The sequence below is a fragment of the Heloderma suspectum genome, chromosome 2, assembly GCF_057233095.1.
Source record: "Heloderma suspectum isolate Gila_16-S chromosome 2, 16-S_ref, whole genome shotgun sequence".
Lineage (NCBI taxonomy): Eukaryota > Metazoa > Chordata > Lepidosauria > Squamata > Helodermatidae > Heloderma > Heloderma suspectum.
Window position 1 is genome coordinate 198,061,463 of NC_139459.1, and position 22,067 is coordinate 198,083,529.

The 22,067-nt window shown below is 45.2% G+C and overlaps 1 protein-coding gene across 14 annotated transcripts in view; it reads left to right on the forward strand.

Annotated features, from left to right (window-relative positions):
• Window positions 1-6,733, forward strand: part of STXBP4 (syntaxin binding protein 4) — a 188,885-nt gene extending 182,152 nt beyond the window's left edge. For 8 of the 14 annotated variants that reach the window (XM_084837212.1, XM_084837217.1, XM_084837218.1 and 5 more), the window contains one exon: window positions 3,623-5,807. In XM_084837212.1, coding sequence (XP_084693338.1) covers window positions 3,623-3,737 — 115 coding nt within the window. In that variant the 3' untranslated portion in view covers window positions 3,738-5,807. Of the gene's footprint in view, window positions 1-64; window positions 231-3,622 lie in introns of those variants that run through there. The other 6 variants (XR_014788150.1, XR_014788151.1, XM_084837221.1 and 3 more) reach the window with 4 other exon arrangements.
• Window positions 6,734-22,067: the final 15,334 nt, after the last annotated feature.

The following is a 22,067-nucleotide window of genomic DNA, read 5'->3' on the forward strand; positions in this document are numbered from 1 at the left end:
GTTAGCACCCACTTGTTTTGCCCTCCCTCTGTCTTCCTGTAATCCCATGGGAACTGTTTTTTAGGCAGACGGAGCTTCTGCTGGGAGGCCCGTGGGCTTATTTAGTGCACAGCATTTCCAGTCCACAGGACAAACGTAAGTAATCCTAGGCTGTGCTCAGATGAGTCTGTCCTGAGGAAGCCTACATCGGGAGCGAGGAACTGTGGCCCTCCAGGTGTTGTTGATCATTGGCCATGCTGGCTGGGTCTGATGGGAGTTGAAGACAAACAACATCTGGAAGTCTACAGGTTCCCCATCCCAGGCCTACACCATATTGTCATAAGCATGCTTGCGCATTCTTTTCTGTGGCACTGCTTCTTGCACTTCTGGTCGTACTCGCACTAAAAAGGCCCACAACCAAATCAGGGGCATAGGAAGATCTCACACAGGTATTTATTTATTTATTTATTTATGATTGATTGATTACATTTCTAATCCGCCCCAAAACTAATGTACATCCTGAGAGCATATTCATGCAAGAGGTACTGTACCCCAGAACTAGTCACCAGATGCATTTCCTATTTCAGTAGACAGTCAGTGTTTTTATTTATCACAGTAACGGCCCTACTGATAGGCAAAATGAGACAGCTGCTTCAAGTGGCAGATGCTGGAGTTGGTGGTGAGTGGCAGTGAGGTGTTGGAGGGCACAGCTAGATATGCCATGTGGCCTGCCCTTTGCACCCTATGCTAGCCTGCTTCCCTCAGGTACAGTAGAGGACATTGTCCTGCCACTACTGTGGAAGAAGGGTTTGGTCAATGGAATGGTGGGAGGAACACTGTCTCATCTTTTGCCGCACGCAGCACCCTTGGGCAGACCCTTCTATACTGGCTGCTGGAGTGGGGCTTTAAGAATGTACATATCAAGGGCTCCTTGGAGGCCTCTCTCAGTCTAATCCAGTAGCCAAGTCCAGACACAGACAAAGGGATTCCTTTCAAAGCTTTATTCTTCTTTTACAACTTAACAACTCTATCGTTTGCATCTAGATCTGAGCAGCACAGTACCTATGCCCTAAGTTGGAACAGTTGGTCCCCGTTTGAAACGCAATTACTGGCAGACCCCTGAATATAAGGACCAGGGAGAGTCCCTCCCCTTTTCCCTTGGATCCTCTGGGCGCAGCCATTGTTTGTGCACCAACCAGGCACTAAGCCTCCTTTCTGCGCCCTCCATTTGGCGCCGCTCTCTGCGTCGGCGTCGCGCGTCCACCAAGTCTGCTATCCGCGCTCTGTCACTCCCTGGACTGCTATCTAAGCTAGGAATGCTGGTGGGAGGAATCTCTGTCAGCTGTTGGCCCTGGGAAAGAGGAGCACACTCCTCTCCCCGGAGCGACTGCTCTTCCTCAGAATCAGAACTACTCTGGGATTCTATGGGCTCAGTGTCGACCCTGACAGTACATTTCTGACTAATGTGTGTATTGTACCCCTTGCTGTTTAGTGAAATGTTTGTACAGCAGGAATTTCTTGACTTCAGGGTTTTATGAGCTTAATTAACCACCCAGCCACCCATGTGCGCGCATGGTATTGGATTGAAATGTTACTGATAGGCCATCATAGCATTTTTAGATATATATTTTTCAGAGTGTTTGTTTTGTCATTTTGGTACTTTTGTACTTGTTGCAGTACGTTATTGTTAACTGTTTTGGGCTTCCTGTTGGAAAGAAAAGTGGGACACAAACATTGAAATGGAATGAAATTCAAATGAAAGTCTCAGTCAGCCTCTGTAGAGAAGTATGCACTGCTGTTCAGAGAAGGATGCTTCTCCCTGGCACTTTCCACAGAATGTATCTTTGCATACTCCTGTGGTGATTGCTGGTGATCCATGGGAGAATGGACTACCTTTTACCCAACCTCTGCTATGCTGCAATGCATTCACGTTTCCCTAGCTTGTTCACTCGCTCGCTCTCCACTTTTATTTAGATAGGCAAAAGGGAACATGGCAAAATAACTCTCTGTCTGTCGGGTTACTGGCTCCTCCTAGACCCCATACACACTATGGGATGGAGACATGCTTATGGGAACTAAAGCCCAGGGTTGAGAACAGTCAGCAGGTCTTATTATTACCAACACGTTTCCCCTTGAAAGTGAACAGAACTGTGCTCTGCCCCTATTCAGGAATAAACACAACTAATGATTTAATTCGTTCTTCATAGTAAGCCATGCACATGAACAGAGGTGCTTCTAGATGGACCAGCTTCTAGAGTTACCAGTGGGAAGGCACTGTGCAGCTAATCCACCTTTTCATTCTAACAGATTATTTGTGATAAGAAAAAAGACAAAAGAAGTGATAGGAAAACACAGGAGGGCTATGAGCAGAAGACATCATCTGGATCCCCTGTAAAATTTTGTGAATGAGACAGGACAATGGCAGGATAATGGCCTCCTCTGGAAGCACGCAGAGTTTACTGTATGTCTTGAATTCTCAGTAGCCATACCTGTACTGCAGCAATATCTGAGGAGTGTTTGTGGCTACAATTGTAATTATTGTATGCACAATTCAGATAAATGGGATTGACTTCCAAGTAAATCAGGTCATCACTGGGCTGTGTCTCTTTACAATTAGTTTATGTTACTGATCTACAAATTGTTAACCAGTTCATAATTAGAGTTAGTAAATCAAATCTTTGGGCTGGTTCTTTTTTTCTTCATTCAAATTCTGAGGTCATATACACACTGCAGGATTACTTGCATATATGTAGCAGTTGAGGAGCCAGTACATTCTCATTTTAACAATCAGGAGAGACCTTTAGCACATGCCTGCTTTATGGCCCTTATTTTGTAAGCCTAGTCAGCTTGCTTAAGGTGACACAGCAAGGATGCAATCTTATGCACACTTACTTGGGAGTAAACTCTATTTAACTCAGTGAGTAAACACGCACAGAAATCTACTGTAGAATCAGTAGTCAAATTGAGAACTTCTCTGAGCTCTTGCCGAAATTTGATTTAGAAGGGGATATAAAGAAAATTTCATTTTAGAACGATACAGATATTTACAGTTGGAAGACGAGGATTAACATACAGAACATAGGCTCAAGAGAAACAGAAGACCCAAACTGGCTACAATCCCTTACTACCGTAACTCTGTGTAGAGTCATTTGGAGGGTAGTACAACTGTATATGTGTGTGTGTGTGACAAAAGCCCGAGTCAGATGTTCTGTAGCTCTGATTTTCCAGCATTCTCAATTGTGTGGCGAGCCTCCACAGGAAGCTCCACTCTTCAGAAAGTCACCGTCCACAAATAGAGGGCGGCGGAAATGGGCGAGGAGTTAGTGTGGCAGGGGCGGAGCTAGTGTGCTCCCTCTCCTCCCGTGTTTGCTGTACATGGCTACAGAATGCCTGAGTAGGGCTAAAGACAGGCTTAGATTGGAACCACCACCTTTTTCTCTCAGGATAACTGCTTTCTCCCCAACTGACAAGTTCCAGCTGTCAGTGAGGCTGTGCTCTCTGCCCCTCCCTTCCCCAATACTATCATGGTGCCAACTGCCCAGCCTGCCAGATCACTTTGTGACAAAAATGTGTGATTTGGTTTAATTATTGAGAAAGGTGTTGAGTTGTTCAGTAAGTTTAATCATGTGTTATTCTTCTCCAGCCATGTGACGCAAACAACATCCTGGGTCCATCCTGTCACCAATGTTCTTGCCTTGTCGTGCTCGGAAGAGAACGAGGATGATGGCTTCAGAGAGCTCCCAGATCCCAAAAGCTGAGAGCATCGTCCACGGGTGGAAAACAGATGCCATTTTGTGTCAGTCCGATTGTTGAAAGATGACCCACTTCCAAGTATCTAGTGTTGATCAACTAGTTCCAATTAAAACAGTTGGAAGCTGTTGCTTATGTGGTGCTGGGTTCACAGACTAAATAACCTCCCTCATAACATCTGTCTATATCAATAGCTTTTCTCTGGCAAGTGAATTAACCCAGCTTCATAGACCAAGTGTTTGTGTTAACATGCGTTATGCCACCAGTATTGCAAGTTCATCTGCATTAGAAAACAGGAACATTCATACCTGCTTCTGCTCCTAATACCTGTTGGCCATTTGTATATCTATAGCCTGTATGTATAAAATCCAATTTCCAACATCCCATCATGCTCTAGAGCAGGGGTGGCCAACTGGCAACCCTCCAGTTGTTGTGACCTACAACTCACATCGCCCCTCTTCATCATTGGCTATGCTGGCTTGGGCTGATGGGAGTTGTCGGCCCAAAGCCTGGAGAGCCACAAGTTGCCCATCTTTGCTCTAGAGCAGACTTGTCCAACTTGGGTCCCTCCAGATGTTTTGGACAACTCCCCTCCTCTCTGACCATTGGTCATGCTGGCTGAGGCTGATAGGTGCTGTCGTCTGTAACATCTGGAGGGACCCAGGTTGGGGAAGACTGCTCTAGAGTGACCAGAAAACAAAACCTAAGATAGTGCTGTGGAGATAGCAACAGGCTTGAATCAACTCCATGGCTGGGAAACCTGGATGCCTCCAGGAGCAGGGAACACATTTACTCCTGTCACCTAATAGATTTAGTCCTGCCTCCTTACTTTCTCCCATGTAAGTGAATGGTTGCCATTATGGCAAGGATGGGGAACCTGCGGCCCTCAAGATGTTGCTAGACTCCAGTGCTCATCATCTGTGATCACTGGCCATGCTGGCTGGGGCTGAGGGGAGTTGGAGTCCAACAGCATTTGGAGGAACACATATTCCCCACTCCTGTATTATGATAAAAAAATAAAGCACTGCAATTGTGGGCAGTGTTGCAGTATGAGCAAAACCCGTCCTCCATCTGAGATACTCTTGAGGCCCAGCTGTCAGTGTCAGGAATCTGGTAGGGAAGTCCATTACACAAGGATCCTTGCAATATATCTTTCCTTTGCACATACTCTACCTGTCATAAGGATGGTTTTGGAGCAACATAGACCGAAGGGGTTGTCTACACTCCAAACCTAAATGACATTATTTATCATGGTTTCCGCACCTCCAGGGACCCAGGAGAACTGTCATTCTCTGAGGGGTTAGAGATCTTTTAACAGTGAATTCTCAGCCATCTCAAGCAACACCAGCTCCCAGAATCCTTGACAGAAACCATGACAACTAAACTGGCTTAAATCTGTGGTGTAGATGCAGACCAATGCAGCCAGCATTACCTTGGAGAGTCAGACTTCATCAGCATCATGGTTATGGGTCTAATTTGAAACTGATCTTTTGTTAAAGGACTCAGCAGCAATAAAGATACTGCTTACTCCCAACAAGGGATTGATTTATTTTCCCCAGCCCAGATCTTCGGTTTCATAGCCTTTCCAACCAATGCAGAAACTGAAGGATTAGGTCTATACTTTTATCCTACTGATGGCCATAGTTACAATCTTGGCCCCCATCTAATAGCATTTCAGCAAGCCGGAGTTGTTTCTCTTTGGCTACTAATTAATGGCTTCTCAGAAGTAGGTTGCTGTGTCCACTGTGCTGCTTCTTTATCCTAGCATCACTTAGTTGGTCAGATAAGCCACCATTGGTTCACATTTTTTGCTTGCCGTGTTGTGATGTCTGGTGTGTGTGTGTGTGTATACATACACACACACACACACACACACACACATAGAAAGACAAACAGATTAAACACATGATGTTCCAATCCTTTCTACTTTCAGTCATAAAGTAAATTTCATATGCAGTAAATTGTAAATAGAAAATGTAGATTGAGGATATAATGCCTCTGCAGTTTGTAACACGTAAAAGACGATAATGTTCTTACTAATTTTTATAACTAAATAAATCGTCTTAACGTTTAACTTGTGCTCTTAAGTTTTCTCTGTGGTTTATTCTACTTGTTTTCCCACTTGCGCTCTCTCTCACTCTCACTCTTTCTCTCTGCTTCCAGCACATGACAGGCTGGAGAAATAATGTGTTGTCCTTGCATTCAGCCATATTGTGTGTGTAAATGAGGGATGTCTAGGTTTTGGAAATTTGGGGCAAAGTATTTATATATTTTTAAGTTGCGATTGGCAATCATGAGGGCTAGAGGCCTTATTGTATCTCAAAATGGTTGCTACCGGTGGCCTAAAGTTCATGTACCTGTTCTAGAGCTCATGCCAAGTTCTTGCATGAGCAGCATCCCCATACACTTAATGGGGTGGGTTGGCTCAACACGCCTCCCTTTGCATGTTCACAGATGTCCCTCTATTCAAGTCAGTAAGAAATCCATTGGGGAAGGGATCGTTCCATGAGCACATCAAAGCTCATGGGTTTTCAAGAAATTGCTTGTTGGTATCCCTGATTCTACACGTATCTGAGCTGCCTAAAATGTAAATAACAAGCCAGAACCAACAGAAAGCTATTAAAGGAAAGCAGTTTCTCTGTCCCCCAAACACACTTGCCATCCCTTCTTCTGCATGTTAATCAGTTTGTTGCTTCATGATATATTGGACTCATGGGAGTAGTACCATTCACATAGTCTCAGCTGGCAAAAGAGGCATCTTTGGAATAACTGTACCCACTAGAATTCTTTTCAGCAGCAAGCCTACATTTACTTACTGGAGAGGAAGTTCCATTGTGTTCCGAGTAGACACTAATAAGATTGCACTGTTACCTGTCATTATTTTTCATTTTGCTGGTGAGAGAGAAGTAGCCAGTGATTTCTGGAAGACATATTCAGCCAGCTCCCATCAGTTCCTTTATCCCAAATAAAGTAAATCAGCCTTGTAATTCCTTCCATGCAAGCCACTTGATGATTCTCAAATGAGTGATCTGTTATTTTACATTACATCAGCTTCAGGCATGCAGACAGGGAGTTTGTCACGGTGGGCATGAGGTTGGGGGAAAAAGCATTCTTGGAAGGCAATTAGTGAATCACCATTTAAAATACAGCAACTTTTCTTAGGTTAAAAGTTCAAATTGGGCTTATTTGCTGGGCCACCCACATGGTCCTTGTATGCACATTTTGAAAATCACAAAGAAGTAGGACACAATCCATTAGAAAGTTCTCCTGTGCAAACTCCATTGAAATGAATTGGAGCCATGCATGAGCAGTTTCAGCCAGGCTTCCGCAGAAGAACTGTCTGGTGTGTTGTGCCTTTACACTCTTCCCATTGACCCTGAAGTCTCCACCCCTTTTCCCCCACTGTTTGACCCCTAATTAAAGCCCAGCCCCTTCAGCTCCTGTATGCCATGCATCTAGTTAAGACTGACTCTGTTTACAGGATGTGCATTACCCACCCATTTAGAGTAAACAAGAAACACATAACTAGGGCCTGTCATCTGTCTATAAGACCTGACCAGTATTGTCAGTAACCAGGGTTCTTGCTCAGGGAGAGTGCTTCCCCGCATCTAGATTCCTTTCATAGTTTGGGCAGGTTAATCATTTGCTAATTATTTAGAATCTTTCTCCAGTCTTTCCCCTATGGTTTTGGTGGCCACTTTTGAATCACTAAAAAAAGAGAACCAAAGAGGATACAAATCTCCATAAAATGTGTATATGCTAATTTATTTGGATAGATGCAAATGTAGACATTCTTATTCTAATTTAAATAGAGGTACAGTACATCTCACCATAGTGTGGAAGACTGACAAGGTGGCCTGTGTGCCTTGCTCAGTCTGCTGTCTGTCCAGGCGCAGTTGATGGGCAACTTCAAGGCCCAGATCTTCCTTTGGCTGGCTCCTTAACTTTAAACCAGACTTGGACAGGACAGCTCTTCAAAAAGAGGATTGTCCTCTGTAAAAGAGGAGGCATTTCCAACCTATTTTTCTCCCACTTCCCTTCTCCCTGCTTCCATTGTTGTTGTTCTTACATTCTTTCAAAATGACTTTATTTCACAACACAGATACTGAAACTTCCACAAACTATTTTGGGTGCTTCCAGAGGATTATTTTATTGTGGAATTCATGGAATTTTACACAGGCATCATAATCAAAAACAGTGTTGTATTAAGAAAACGACAGGCCCTAGTCTCAGAAGGCTCCTTCAACTGAACATAAGAACATAAGAAGAGCCCTGCTGGGTAAGACCAAGGGTCCATCTAGTCCAGCATTCTGTTCACACAGTGGTCAGCCAGCTGCCCACAGGAATCACATAAGCAGGACATGAGTGCAATAGCACCCTCCTGCCCATGTTCCCCAGCAACTGGTGTACATAGGCATACTGCCTCTGATACTGGAGGTAGCATAGAAGCATCAGGACTAGTAGCAATTGATAGCCTTCTCCTCCAGGCTGGTAAATGTTTAAAGAAAAATTAGTAGACTGCCCCAGTACAGTATTATGACAAATATGGGCCCTATGCTGTATGCCAAGACCTTGTTAGTCTGTTCAAGGAACTGGCCTGGTCAAAGTGGTGTGGATCATGGTTATCGGGGGGGGGGGAAATCAAGTGCAAAGCCAAGGACAGATATTCTTAACTGTTCTGTAACCTTTCTGTGGACCATCTGAATGAAGCTTGTGGACCACAGCTTGAAAAGGTCCACCTAGTGCCCTCCAGATGTTTTGGATTTCACCTCTCATCAGGCCGAGCCAGCATGGCCAATGGAAACAGAATGCTGGGAATTGGAGTCCAAAACATCTGGAGGAAACCAGATTGGGGAAGGCTTGTCAATGTTAGCCAAAATTTGCTTCCACCCATTGGTTCTAGCCCTACCCTCTAGACCAATCAAGATGCTTTCCTCTGTATCTGCCCTTGATTCTTCTGCTTGGTGAGATGCAAAAGTGTGAGAGAACATTGGGAAATAGCTTTTATATCCTTAGATATAAAGTGTAACACTTTGTATTCCCAAGAGTTTATAAGACAGACATTCTGGGGTGGTGTGTGTTTTTTTTCTGTTGACAGTTCTGAGATGTTGCTGATGGTGTGGCACTAGGAAGATTTATGTGACACTTCAGTTGTCAGAGGGGGTGGAAGCACTGCAGAATTTCTTATAAGGAGAATAATGAAAGAATTTACATGTGATTGGTGAATAAGAGGGAATTTCAGGATGCTCCTAAAATCAGTATTTCTGCCAGCATTTGCCTAGTACTGTGCAGCTGTTCTGTCTCCAAAAGCTTCCTGTCAGTTCTGAGAAAAGATGAAACAGGCAATGAACTTAAGCTCTTTCAAGTCTTTCATGTTAAATCTCTTCATTCGCCTTTCCTGCTTAGAATTCACATTGGATTTGGTGCTGCCTTAGAAAAGTGAAGGCAGATTTTAAAACAGGCCACAATCCCACACAGCAGCTTTCTCCAACATAGTGCCCTCCAGTTGTGTTGGACTACAGCTCTCATCACCCCTGGCCAGCATTGGTTTGGGGTTTATGGGAGTTGTAGTCCAACACCTCTGGAGGGTGCCAGGCTAGGGAAGGCTGCTATATACACTTACTGGGAAGTAAGTGCCATTAGACTTAATAGGACTTACTTCTGAGTAGAGATACATAGGATTTCAGTGTTTGGTTGCAATCCTATGTGAAGTTTCGTGGGAATGCGCTCCATTGAACTAAAGGGGACTTACTTTTGTGCAGACATTAATAGGATTGCATTGTGAGTTGCTTGCTGCCATATAGGATCTCTGGAGGATGCTGGGAAATGAGTACGTGTGTGTTCACCAGGGGGGCCAGCAAGTAGGATGACCGCCACCCCCCGACACTCTGAATTTAATGAAATATTTTATTTTACATATGGAAAATAGGAAGTCATATCATCCTTATTAGTCATCAGGGAACCTAACAAGAGATTTCTGAGGGCCCAACTACGTAATGTCACATTTATGACATCATTAACAATCACATCTTGGTTTTTTTAAAAATTCATTACCAGGCACTGCCGCACACAGGGACAGGAGGTTTCAGCTCTCCCTCCCCAGCCATGAACTCAGTGAAAATACACATATACACCATAAGTCCATTAGCATCAGGGAAAACCTCCCACTGGTGCCATTACACACACACACACACACACACACACACACACCATGCTGATTGCTGTGCAGGGTGTGGGTGACTTTGATGGAAATTGCAGCTGGAGAGGGAAGAATTAAATGTTCCACCACCACCCGACACCCTGTTGTGCCAGTCGCAACCCTGCCCCTGCTCTCCACATGCCTGGTATTTCTTCTTCTTTTGGGGGGGGGAACCCTTTTTATTATTATTTCCACAAATCACAAGATATAACAAGGAAAAAAGAGACATTTTTAACATAACATAAGGACTTGAACCATCCATGAATTTGCCTGGTATTTCATTTGTAAAAACCGCAATGTAATCGATAATCATGGCGTTGACGTTGTTGTTCAGTCATTAAGTCGTGTCCGACTCTTCGTGACCCCATGGACCATAGCACTCCAGGCCTTCCTGTCCTCCGCTCTCTCCCAGAGTGTGCTCAAGTTCATATTCATTGCATCGGTGATGCTATCTAGCCATCTCATCCCCTGCAGTCCCCTTCTCCTTTTGCCTTCAATCCTTCCCAGCATCAGGGTCTTTTCCAGGGAGTTTTCTCTTCGCATTAGGTGGCCAAAATATTTCAGCTTCAGTTTCAGTATCTGTCCTTCCAGTGAGCAGTCAGGGCTGATTTCCTTTAGGATGGACTGATTTGACCTCCTTGCAGTCCAGGGGACTTGTAAGAGTCTTCTCCAGCACCACAGTTCGAAAGCATCGATTCTTCGGCGCTCAGCCTTCCTTATAGTCCAGCTCTCACAGCCATACATTACTACTGCAAAAACCATAGCTTTGATTATACGGACCTTTGTCAGCAAGGTGATGTCTCTGCTTCTTACTGTGCTGTCTAGGTTTGCCATAGCTTTCCTCCCAAGGAGCAAGCGTCTTTTAATTTCATGGCTACAGTCACTGTCTGCGGTGATCTTGGAGCCCAAGAAAATAAAACCTGTCACTGCTTTTATTTCTTCCCCTTCTATATGCCAGGAAGTGATGGGGCCAGATGCCATTATCTTAGTTTTGTTAATGTTGAGTGTCAAACCAGCTTTTGCACTCTCCTCTTTCACCCTCAACAAGAGGCTCTTTAGATCCTCTTCACTTTCTGCCATTAGGGTGGTATCGTCTGCGTATCTGAGGTTGTTGATAATTCTCCCGGGAATCTTAATTCCGACCTGTGATTCATCCAACCCGGCGTTTCTCATGATGTACTCTGCATATAAGTTAAATAAGCAGGGCGACACTTTGCAGCTTTGTCGTACTCCTTTCCCAATTTTGAACCAATCAGTTGTTCCATGTCCGGTTCTTACTGTTGCTTCTTGACCCTCGTACAGGTTTCTCAGGAGACAGGTAAGGTGGTCTGGTACTCCCATCTCTTTAAGAATTTGCCACAGTTTATTGTGATCCACACAATCAAAGGCTTTCGCATAGTCAATGAAGCAGAAATAGACGCTTTTCTGGAATTCTCTTGCTTTCTCCATGATCCAGCGAATGTTGGCAATTTGATCTCTAGTTCCTCTGCCTCTTCGAAACCCAGCTTGTACTTCCAGTAGTTCTCGGTTCACATACTGCTGAAGCCTAGCTTGTAGGATTTTGAGCATCACCTTGCTGGCATGTGAAATGAGCGCAATGGTGCGGTAGTTTGAACACTCTTTGGCATTGCCTTTCTTTGGAATTGGAATGTAAACTGACCTTTTCCAGTCTTGTGGCCACTGTTGAGTGTTCCAAATTTGTTGGCATATTGAGTGCAGCACTTTAACAGCATCATCTTTTAGGATTTTAAATAGCTCAGCTGGAATACTGTCATCTCCGCTAGCTTTGTTGTTAGTAATGCTTCCTAAGGCCCACTTGACTTCACTCTCTAGGATGCCCGGCTCAAGTTCAGTGAGCGCACTATCATGGCTATCAGGGACATTCAGATGTTTCCTGTATAGTTCTTCTGTGTATTCTTTCCACCTCTTCTTAATTTCATCTGCTTCTGTTAGATCCCTGCCTTCTTTGTCCTTTATCATGCCCGTCTTTGCACAAAATGTTCCCTTGAGATCTCCGATTTTCTTGAAGAGATCTCTAGTCTTTCCCATTCTGTTGTTTTCCTCGATTTCTTTGCATTGTTCATTTAAGAAGGCCTTCTTGTTCCTCCTTGCTCTTCTCTGGAACTCTGCATTCAGTTGGATATATCTTCCCCTTTCTCCCTTGCTTTTCGCTTCCCTTCTTTCCTCAGCTCCTTGTAAAGCCTCATCAGACAGCCACTTGGCTTTCTTGCATTTCTTTTTCTTTGGGATGGATTGAGTTGCTGCCTCCTGAACAATGTTACGGACCTCCGTCCATAGTGCCTCAGGCACTCTGTCTATCAGGTCTAATCCCTGAAATCTATTCATCACCTCCACTGTGTATTCATAAGGGATATGATTTAGGTCATACCTGTATGGTTAGGTGGTTTTCCCTACGTTCTTCAATTTAAGCTGAAATTTTGCAAGAAGCAGCTCATGGTCTGAGCCACAGCCAGCTCCAGGTCTTGTTTTTACTGACTACATAGAGCTTCTCCATCTTTGGCTGCAAAGTACATAATCAATCTGATTTCGATATTGACCATCTGCTGATGTCCATGTGTAGAGTCGCTTCTTGTGCTGTTGGAAAAGAGTGTTTGCTATGATCAGCGTGTTCTCTTGGCAAAACACTATTAGCCTTTGTCCTGCTTCATTTTGTACATCTTTTTTGGGTGTTAGTTCTAGAAGGTGTTGTAGGTCTTCATAGAACCGATCAACCTCAGCTTCTTCGGCCTCAGTGGTTGGGGCATAGACTTGAATTACTGTGATGTTGAATGGTTTGCCTTGGATTCATACTGAGATCATTCTATCGTTTTTGAGATTGTACCCCAGTACTGCTTTTCCCACCCTTTTGTTGACTACGAGTGCTACTCCATTTCTTCTAAGGCATTCTTGCCCACAGTAGTAGATATAATGGTCACCTGAATTAAATTCACCCATGCTTGTCCATTTTAGTTCGCTGATTCCCAAGATGTCGATGTTCAATCTTGCTATCTCATGTTTGACCACCTCCAGCTTACCTTGATCCATTGATCTTACATTCCAGGTTCCTAAACAATATTGTTCTTTACAGCATCAGATTTTCTTTTCACCACCAGACACATCCACAGCTGAGTGTCCTTTCGGCTTTGGCCCAGCCGCTTCACTCTTTCTGGCGCTACTTGGAAATACCCTCTGCTCTTCCCCGGTAGTATATTGGACACCTTCCGACCTGAGGGGCTCATCTTCCGGCGTCATATCTTTTAGCCTTCATGGATCACTGCCTTGTTGTGGCGAAGGGGCTTGCATAACTCAGTGAAGCCATAGCTATGCCGTGCAGGGCCACCCAAGATGGACAGGTCATAGCAGAGAGTTCTGACAAAATGTGGTCCACTGGAGAAGGAAATGGCAACCCACTCCAGTATTCTTGCCAAGAAAACCCCATGGAACGTATCACAAGGTGTTAACATACTATGGAGTAAATGCCTAACGACACGTTATGCTAGTGGCCTTGAGACCACTCCTAGCAAGGGAATAGTAGCAGGTGAGGAAAGGTGGGATATGAGGTGGTGGGTCCTGCGAGCTCATCACATATACGTAACCTCACTCAGGGCTGGCTCCAAGTTTTGAGGGGCTCTGGATGCACATGGACACAGGATCAGCAGGGCTGGGCACCTTCTGAGGGCCCGCTGACAGAGTCCCCTGGATGTCCTCTCCTCTTCACCATGGCAACCTGCTTGTTCCGCTGCCTCTCGCTCTGGCCCAGGCAATGGTGGTGGTGAGGAGGAGGAGCAGCAGATGCCAGGGCCTACCTGCTCCCCAGCTCTCTGCCTGCCAGGCAAGTGGTAACAATGACGAGACAGAGGTTGAGGAGCAACAGCAGCACCTGGTGACAATGGTGGTGAGAAGGTGGGCTCGCTGAGGGATGAGGCCCACTGAGGGTTTCTTGCCCAAGGGCCCTCCAAAACCTGAAGCCAGTAGCATCCACTGTCCACTGCCTTTCTTTCCTTTGCCCCCCCCCCTGCTTCCTTCAGAAATGCACAGGTATCTCTTTTTAGAAGAGAGAAAGCAATACCATTTCCTATGTGCAGTTCTCATAGAAAAGTGGGGGGGGGGTGGATGCGCTCTTTCCCAGGTAAAAAAGTTGCAGGTTCCCCAAAACGTAGCCTATTACAGGGGTGGGCAAACCTTTCTCTGCTGAGGGTCATGTTCCCTGTCCAGGGCCGCATCCTGTCGGGGACTGCCTGCCAGCAGTAGGCAAGGCCAGGGCCGGAGCCAAGGGTGAGTGAGTCAATCCTTTTCTCTTTCCCTTTCAGCCAACTTCTTTTTCTTTCTGCCACCACCGTTTCTCTCTCACCTTCTTCCTTCCCACCCAGCAGGCTGCCAGGAAAGGGCTGCCTCACTCTTGCCAGAGGTCTGAACTGATCGCATGCTGAGGGGTTTTGAAATTAGGCCAAAAGACTCATGAAATTAGGCAAAGGGCCACATGCAGGTGTTGGGCTGCAGACCGAGTACCCCAGGTCTATTAGCTTCCCCCCCTCCTTACTTTTCCCACCTGTGCCACCAGTAGTTCAGAAAGAAAAGCATGATAGACAGCTTTCACAGAGGTGTGGAATGGAACACTACTATTTAAGATACTCCCTTCTTCTAATCTAAACTGATGCCATTTCCTGTTTCAGTTCAACCCTAGTATTTAAAACCTAACAGTTCCCACTTCCTTCTCCTGCTTCTCTCAGTGTTTTCTTCCTTTACCATCTTTCAGTGGCATCCACACCAGGAAGAGAAGGAGGGTGCAGAGTTACAAAACTTGATGGACAAGTGTCATGGGAGAACCAGAAGGAGAGAGGTCAAAAGCACAACCCTGTTCCAAGGCCGTAAATGCTGTGATTGGGAGGGACACTTACACACGGGGAAGTGGGTCAAGTGAGTCATCAACATGCTTGTGTCACTCCACATGAGTCTAGCTAAGCACCACCTGATGTTTGTTTCCCTGTTCAGTGTCCTGGCTTTCATGTCCTGTCACCTAGGATGGTCATCAACCATGCAATGGTCCAACGTCAAAGGAAGGCAAACTCAGCCGATGTTCTTGCATGAGACAAGGCCGTGTGTGCCTACAGAATCTCTGCCAGCTCCTCCTGATCAAACACATGACGACAATGGTTTCAAAGAAGGAAAAGAAGAGAGGCAGTCTTGAGATGAAATGAAGTGGCTACACCACCATCTTGATATTCTGGGATATAGTTTTAAATTTCATGAGCCGAGCAGATCATGTGGCTCTGGATTGGTTTGGAGTTCCTATTGTTGGATGCAATATAGTGATTATATCAGGATCTAGAGATTACTTTGGAGGAGTGAAATGTAGCATAATTGCCTTGCCATATAGGAACCTGCCTTATACCACTAGATGGTCTATTTCTGTCCACCAAGCCCAATGTTGTCTACTCCAACTGGCAATAGCTCTCAGGCAAAAGCCCTTTCTCACCACCTGCTACTTGATCCTTTTTTAATTAGAGATGCCACTGGGGATTGAACCTGGGAGGTTCTACATGCAAAACCTGTGCTCTGTCACTGAGCTACAATCCCTACCCTGGATCAATAAGATGGAATAACTAAGCAGAACAACTTTGGCCCAGCATTCCGTTTCCCACAGTAGCCAGCTGGATGCCCCAGTAACTTTACCAGCAAGTGACATCCATAATAATTCCCCCAAATGCAGAAATTCAGACTAAGCCCAATTAAGAAATACCCCTCTTGCTTCCATGAGAAAAGACAGGAGCTGGAGGCGGAGGTTCTCTCTCCTGTTCCAGGGGTGGGCAACATGCAACCCTAATACCACATGCAGCCCTCAACATAATTCCATGCAGCCCTCAGCCTAATTTCAAAAGCCCTCTGTAAGTGATCAGTCTAGACCTTTGGCAAGAGCAATCTGTCCCTCCCGTGGCAGCCCACTGGGTGGGGAACAAGAGGGAAAAGGGCAGAGAGAGGGAGATGGCGGAGGGGAGAGGGGGGAATGGCAGAGAGGGAGGGAGTGAAGGAGTGAAGGAGGTGGCAGAGAAGGGAGAGAGAGAGAGGGAGAGAGAGGGAGAGAAGGGGTGGCAGAGAGAGAAAGGGTGGCAGAGAGAGGAGAGAGAAAAGAGGATGAGAGTAGGAGAGAAATGGGGTGGCTCTGTCCCACTCACTGCTGGCATGTTGCCTCCAACAGATTACCCCTGAGGGTGTGTGCACCCCTATCTCCACCCTTGTCCTTTCCTACAAGGTTCCTAGCAATCAAACCAGAAGACAAACAGCTCAGCTCTGCTTTCTCTGCTCCTTGAGTTTTGCCCATGTTTCTCCTTTGTTACACTCCCAACGCTGACTCTTATTACCATATCTCATGAACTCTCACATTCCAGCTTCACAACAATTGTGTACCAACAATGATTTCAGTCTTTTTTATTGTCCTGGTTTGCTTCTGCAAGGTTAGAATCCAGCCCGGCAAAAGTGGCGTTTGCTAAAGGAAGTTAGAAGAAATCCATTAGACCGCCTCGTCTAGAACACACCCAAAGGGCTCTTGAACTATTCTGGGCATCATAATGCAGTCTTTGGAGAACTTCCAACAGATCATAAGACTTCAGTAAAACCAAAGAAGAAAGTAGTCACATTCAGTTATTATTTAGGAAAGGCCAAATATCGCTTCATGTGATGATGCTCAGATTTACAAGAGCATCAAGAGTTGTGGCTGTGAAAAGTCTTCATCCTGTCTGATGCTGACAGTCCCTTGCCCCATCCCAGAAATCTCAGTGATATGCTCTCATGTCCCTTGTCAAGATCAGCAGCTGTCTGGATCAGATTTGTAAAGCTTCCCTATAGAGCCCAAACAAGAGTAACCATTGTTAATACACAATCATCTCCGCATATCTCAAAAGGCAGAATTTCCATTGCAAGGTAATCTTGAGCACCCTGCTGGCACGAAAAGATCATGGAACTGGACTGGAGGGAGGAGAGCAGTTTGAGAACTGAACTTTAGCCAAAGGCATCTTTCTTGAGCATCTCATTATGCAAGGAGGATTTAAATTAAACTGCTGCAGAGTTGTTTACAAGTGCACCCTTGGCAGCCTCAGCATAGCTCCAGAAGTGCATTATCCCTACGAAAACTTAAAAGCCTCAAGAGCGTAATGTGTTTCATTTATGTATATCACTTTTAGATAAAACACATTAGCTAGAACCAATTAATTGTGCCCCTCAGAATTCAATCATTTATGTATATCACTTTTAGATAAAACGCATTAGCTAGAACCAATTAACTGTGCCCCTCAGAATTCAATCTGCAATTCTGATGTTTACATACACACACACTCTTGCCCTCCCTCCTGGAGATGCAAGAAACATCACCAACTCAGAGGAGCAGGAAACCCAGCAATTCCTAACTTTCAGAGTTGGGCCATCCACTGTTCAATGGGACAGCCAAGGAGAATATTTGCATAAGGAACCAGCAGAGTCTTTCTTATCGGCATGGCACCATCAGTGGTAGTGGCAGCAGTGCAAAGATTTATCATCTGGCTGATTGCACTGCTGGACCAACACAAGACAAGAAACACTATAAGTCTCTATGTGGAACCTGAAGCGATGGGCTGGGGAATGGCAGGAAGATGTAAGAAAGATCAGACCAGTCAAATTCTCAGGTGCAGGTCAGCATAGGAGGTGCCTGGAGCTTAAAAAAACCTGATGATCAGAGCAACAGAAATTGAAACATAGTAGTCAGAGGTTGACTATTAGGCGCCTCTGGGTCTAGAACCAGGAACCTACAGCTTTGGGTACAGTTCCTTGTGCACAATTTCAAGCATTGGTTCCCTGACTGTAGTCATTCCATCCACCCAGGCTGGTCACTGGCTCTCCTAAACAGAAAGAGCTACATGTCTTATTCACACGGAGCTTTTATCCTGCAATTGAGATGGCTCCTTCACGGATGTTTGCAGGCTCTTTACATGACACAGTGACCCTCCAGGGGGTCTCTTGCACTAAATGCCCTTTGTTCTGTTTTTAACTAGATCACAGATAATGAGCTATCAAATTACCCGGTCGTGTTCCGCTTCAGTTTCCTCCGTGCACAGAGTTAAAGTGGCAAGAAGAGGAGCGAGATCAATGACAGATTTGGAAGACTCGGATATGGGGAGAAGGGGTGGGGGGAAAGGAAGCACGTGAAAAAGGGCGTCATTGTGATCCTGCATTTAAAACGGAAGCAGAAAGCCCCATTTTAAATGCAGGAGTTTAGGCTGGTGTAGAGATGCCCATAAAGCCTTCCTATTCTTGCTGAGTTGCCTGGGTAGCAGTTGTGTCTCTGCACAATGGTTCAACTCTTACATAAACACTGAGTTAAAGTACCAATTAAGTCAAAGAAGCAATGGCAACTTCTCTGAGAGGAATTTTTGTATCCCCAACCTGTTTGGCTCACCAAAACTGCCATGGGGGCTTATGGGACTGTCTTTATCTGCTGGGTTAACATTTTTGTTGTGGCTACACTGCCACTGCCTTCCGGCTATAAAGGTGCACAGTGACATCCGCTTTGCATGGGGAAAGCACTAGGGAGCAGGGACCTGTTTTACAATCACACACACATACACAAAAGACGCACAGGTTTTCTTCTTTGACAACACCCCCCACCCTCCACCCTCCACTTAGAGCTACTGAGCAACTTTTCCTCTGGATGTGGCTCCCAGATACGTGTTTGCCACAGCAAGTAAATAAAAACAGTTGTGGGGTTGCAGATGAAAAAGAGCAGGTGGACCAGTTAAGCCCTTCCCCTACTCATTATACACACTCTCTTACACCGCTTTGCAGCAGAAAAAGAGCAGCTAGAGTCCCAAGACTCTTTGCTGCCAGATGCATAGATCTGCTTTTACTTAGATTTCAGACATCACTTCACAGGAAAGGATGAGAAGGGTATTATCCCCCAAGGCAACAAAGAGCATGCCAGACAGGATAAACTAGCCTTCCCCAACCTGGTACCCTCCAGATGTGTTGGGCTAGAATTCCCAGCATCCCCCAGAAAGCATGGCTGGCTGGGGGAATGCTGGAACTTGTAGTCCAACACATCTGCAAGGTACCAGCTTGGAGTAGCTGTTTCAGAGTGGAAAGGGGAGGGACTTACATTTGCCTGGGCCTGTGAATCTTCTTAACGGCCCTATATCTTCAGCAGAGACCCTGGACCAAGCTAGAGTAGGAACAGCACCAGCAACCACCTCTTGAAAACATTATGGACATCATTTGCAAAGCCCACAGCTGATTGTAGAAGGAAACACGTTGCTGAGACGCAACACGCTCCAACTGTCTTTTAGTAGCAGCCTGGAAAGCACAGGCATAGGTGGCATTTTTGGTGTCTGGAAACTGGTCCAAGTATCAAATGACTGTTTGCAGGAGAGGATGCTAAGACACAGTCAGTAGCTGCCAGAGTTTGATTAGAAGCCACATCAACAGCCACTTTGAAACCTTCATTGGACTTAGCAGAGCTAACTGCATTAAGCAGGAACACTTGTGCCATCACTGATATAAATCACCTTCTGCATCCAGGGAATATCAGCTACTGTGCTCTACCACAGTAACGTGGTGCTCTGTTGCCATGCAAAAGCTTTACTGCTTTGAGGGCTGATTTGCATTTTTATAACTGGGCATTCAGATCTGTGTCTTTCAAAAAGCATGGGCAACATTTCCAGACTTTTATACCCGAATAAACATCCAAATTTTACTTAAAAAAAAAAAGTTCAGGTTTATAGGACATGTGATTAATAGATAATGTAATTAGCAATGCAACTTACAGCCAATTTGTCGATATTGTAAAGCTATAGTATTTCTTCTACATGAAGATATGCGCATCCTTCATGAAGCTGGTGCCCCCCAGATGTGCTGGACTGCAACTCCCACCATTCCAGCCAGCATGGCCAAAGATGAAAAATGCTGGGAGTGGTAGTCCAAAACATTTGGATGAGCTTCGGGAATGCTGGCATGGTGTCAGACCTTTCAAGGAACCCTGAATAAAAATAGAGCACATGGGTAAAGCTATCTCTTTCCATTTAGCAGCATCCTATCATTTGCAAACTTTTTCCTGTTGCTTCTTTTTTTAATAAGCTATCTGAGAAAAGTACACTCTCCTTTGCAGGGCTAAAGTGCACACTAGCTCTCATGTGAAGAAAGCAGCAAGCACAAGCACAGTCCCCCTTTCCCTTCCATTTTAAGGGGTGGTGGGTGGAGTACTGCGCTACTAGCAGGGGATCAAGGCTAGCATGAGTGTATTGCTAAAGATAAACATCTGCATTTATCTTTGTAAAAAAACAAACAGAATGCCAGATGAAGGGACAATTTGGTCCAGATACATGATTGCGGAAGGGAATAACTGAATCGCTTGAAAAGGAATAGTAATCTTCATTCTAGCAAATAATTAACATCTGAACAACCCTTGTTAACCCAGTTTTAACCAAAGCATAAACTCTGGTTCAAACACACTGCAGAACAGAGGATCTTGCATTCTCTTGCACCATACACTGCATGCTGTAATGTGTGTGCATGTACATTCCATGCACACAGTGTGCCTGCCATCTTACAAAAGAGTTTGTGTAACATATGTACATTCTATGTCACATGTGGCATTCTAGAAGTGTTGGGAGGGTGTACACGAGACTTGATCCATATTCCGCCATGTACAGAGAGCGCACAGGCCAGTAAGCCAAACACCAACTTAGTCATAGGGTCAAGAGTGACAAGATATGTCTGGACTCAGGGCTGGCCCAAGGTTTTTTTTCTAGCTGGGGCAAAGGGCAAGATGGTGCTTCTCTCCCTTCCATGTAGTGAAGCCAACAGTTGAATATTACTTGAATGCTGGATATGATACATGATATGATATGTCTCGTCCTGTATAGGACATGCAGATGACACCCAGCTCTACCTCTCTTTCTCATCAAAACCAGGTGAGGCAGTGGCTGTTCTGAATCAGGGCCTGGGCACGGTAATGGACTGGATGAGGGCCAATAAACTGAAACTCAATCCAGACAAGACGGAGGTACTGTTAGTGGGTGGTTTGTCTGCCCGGCTAGGTGATATTCAACCTGTTCTGGAGGGGGTTGCACTCCCCCTAAAGGATCAGGTTCGTAGTTTGGGGGTGCTCTTGGATCCAGAACTGTCACTTGAGGCACAGGTGAACTCAGTGGCACGGAGCACTTTTTATCAGCTTAGGCTGGTATACCAACTACGCCCTTATCCGGACAGAGATAGCCTAGCTACAGTTATCCATGCTCTGATAACTTCTCGTCTGGATTACTGCAATGCGTTATACGTGGGGCTGCCTTTGAAAACGGTCCGGAAACTTCAGCTGGTCCAAAATAGGGCAGCAAGATTGTTAACAGGGACTTGCCAGCGAGCTCATATTACACCAGTACTTTTCCAGCTGCACTGGCTGCCAGTCCATTTCCGGGCCCGATTCAAAGTGCTGGTGTTAACATTCAAAGCCCTTAACGGCTTGGGGCCAGGTTACCTGAAGGATCGCCTCCTCCCATATGTGCCTGTCCGGACCTTAAGATCATCGTCAGCGGCCCTTCTCCGTGAGCCCCTGCCAAAGGAAGTGAGGCGGGTGGCTGCTAGGAGGAGGGCTTTTTCTGCTGTGGCACCCCGGCTCTGGAATGAGCTCCCTAGTGAGGTTCGCCTGGCGCCTACATTGTATTCCTTTCGGCGCCAAGTGAAGACCTTTTTATTTTCCCAGGCATTTTAGCATTTTAGCTTTCTAAATTTTTATCTTTGCTGTTTTAAATCTGTATTTTAAACTCTTGCACTGCTGCTAGGTTTTATTGTGGTTGTATTGTTATATTGTGGTTTTAATGTTCTATATATTTTAAATTGTTTTATTGTGTGTTGTTTGGTTTTAATTTTTGTGAACCGCCCAGAGAGCTTCGGCTATTGGGTGGTATAGAAATGAAATAAATAAATACATACATACATACATACATACATACATACAGCAGGATGAGTCTAAGCTTGTCCTAGCCACTGCACAGTGTCTGGTGTGAAATAAATGGTAACCATATGCAACCTTGCCCCCAAAGAGACTAGAGGCAGGTTGGCCCATTCAGGCACAGATGAATAGCAATTTCTATGCAAATTGTAGACTCTAACCTGTTCTATT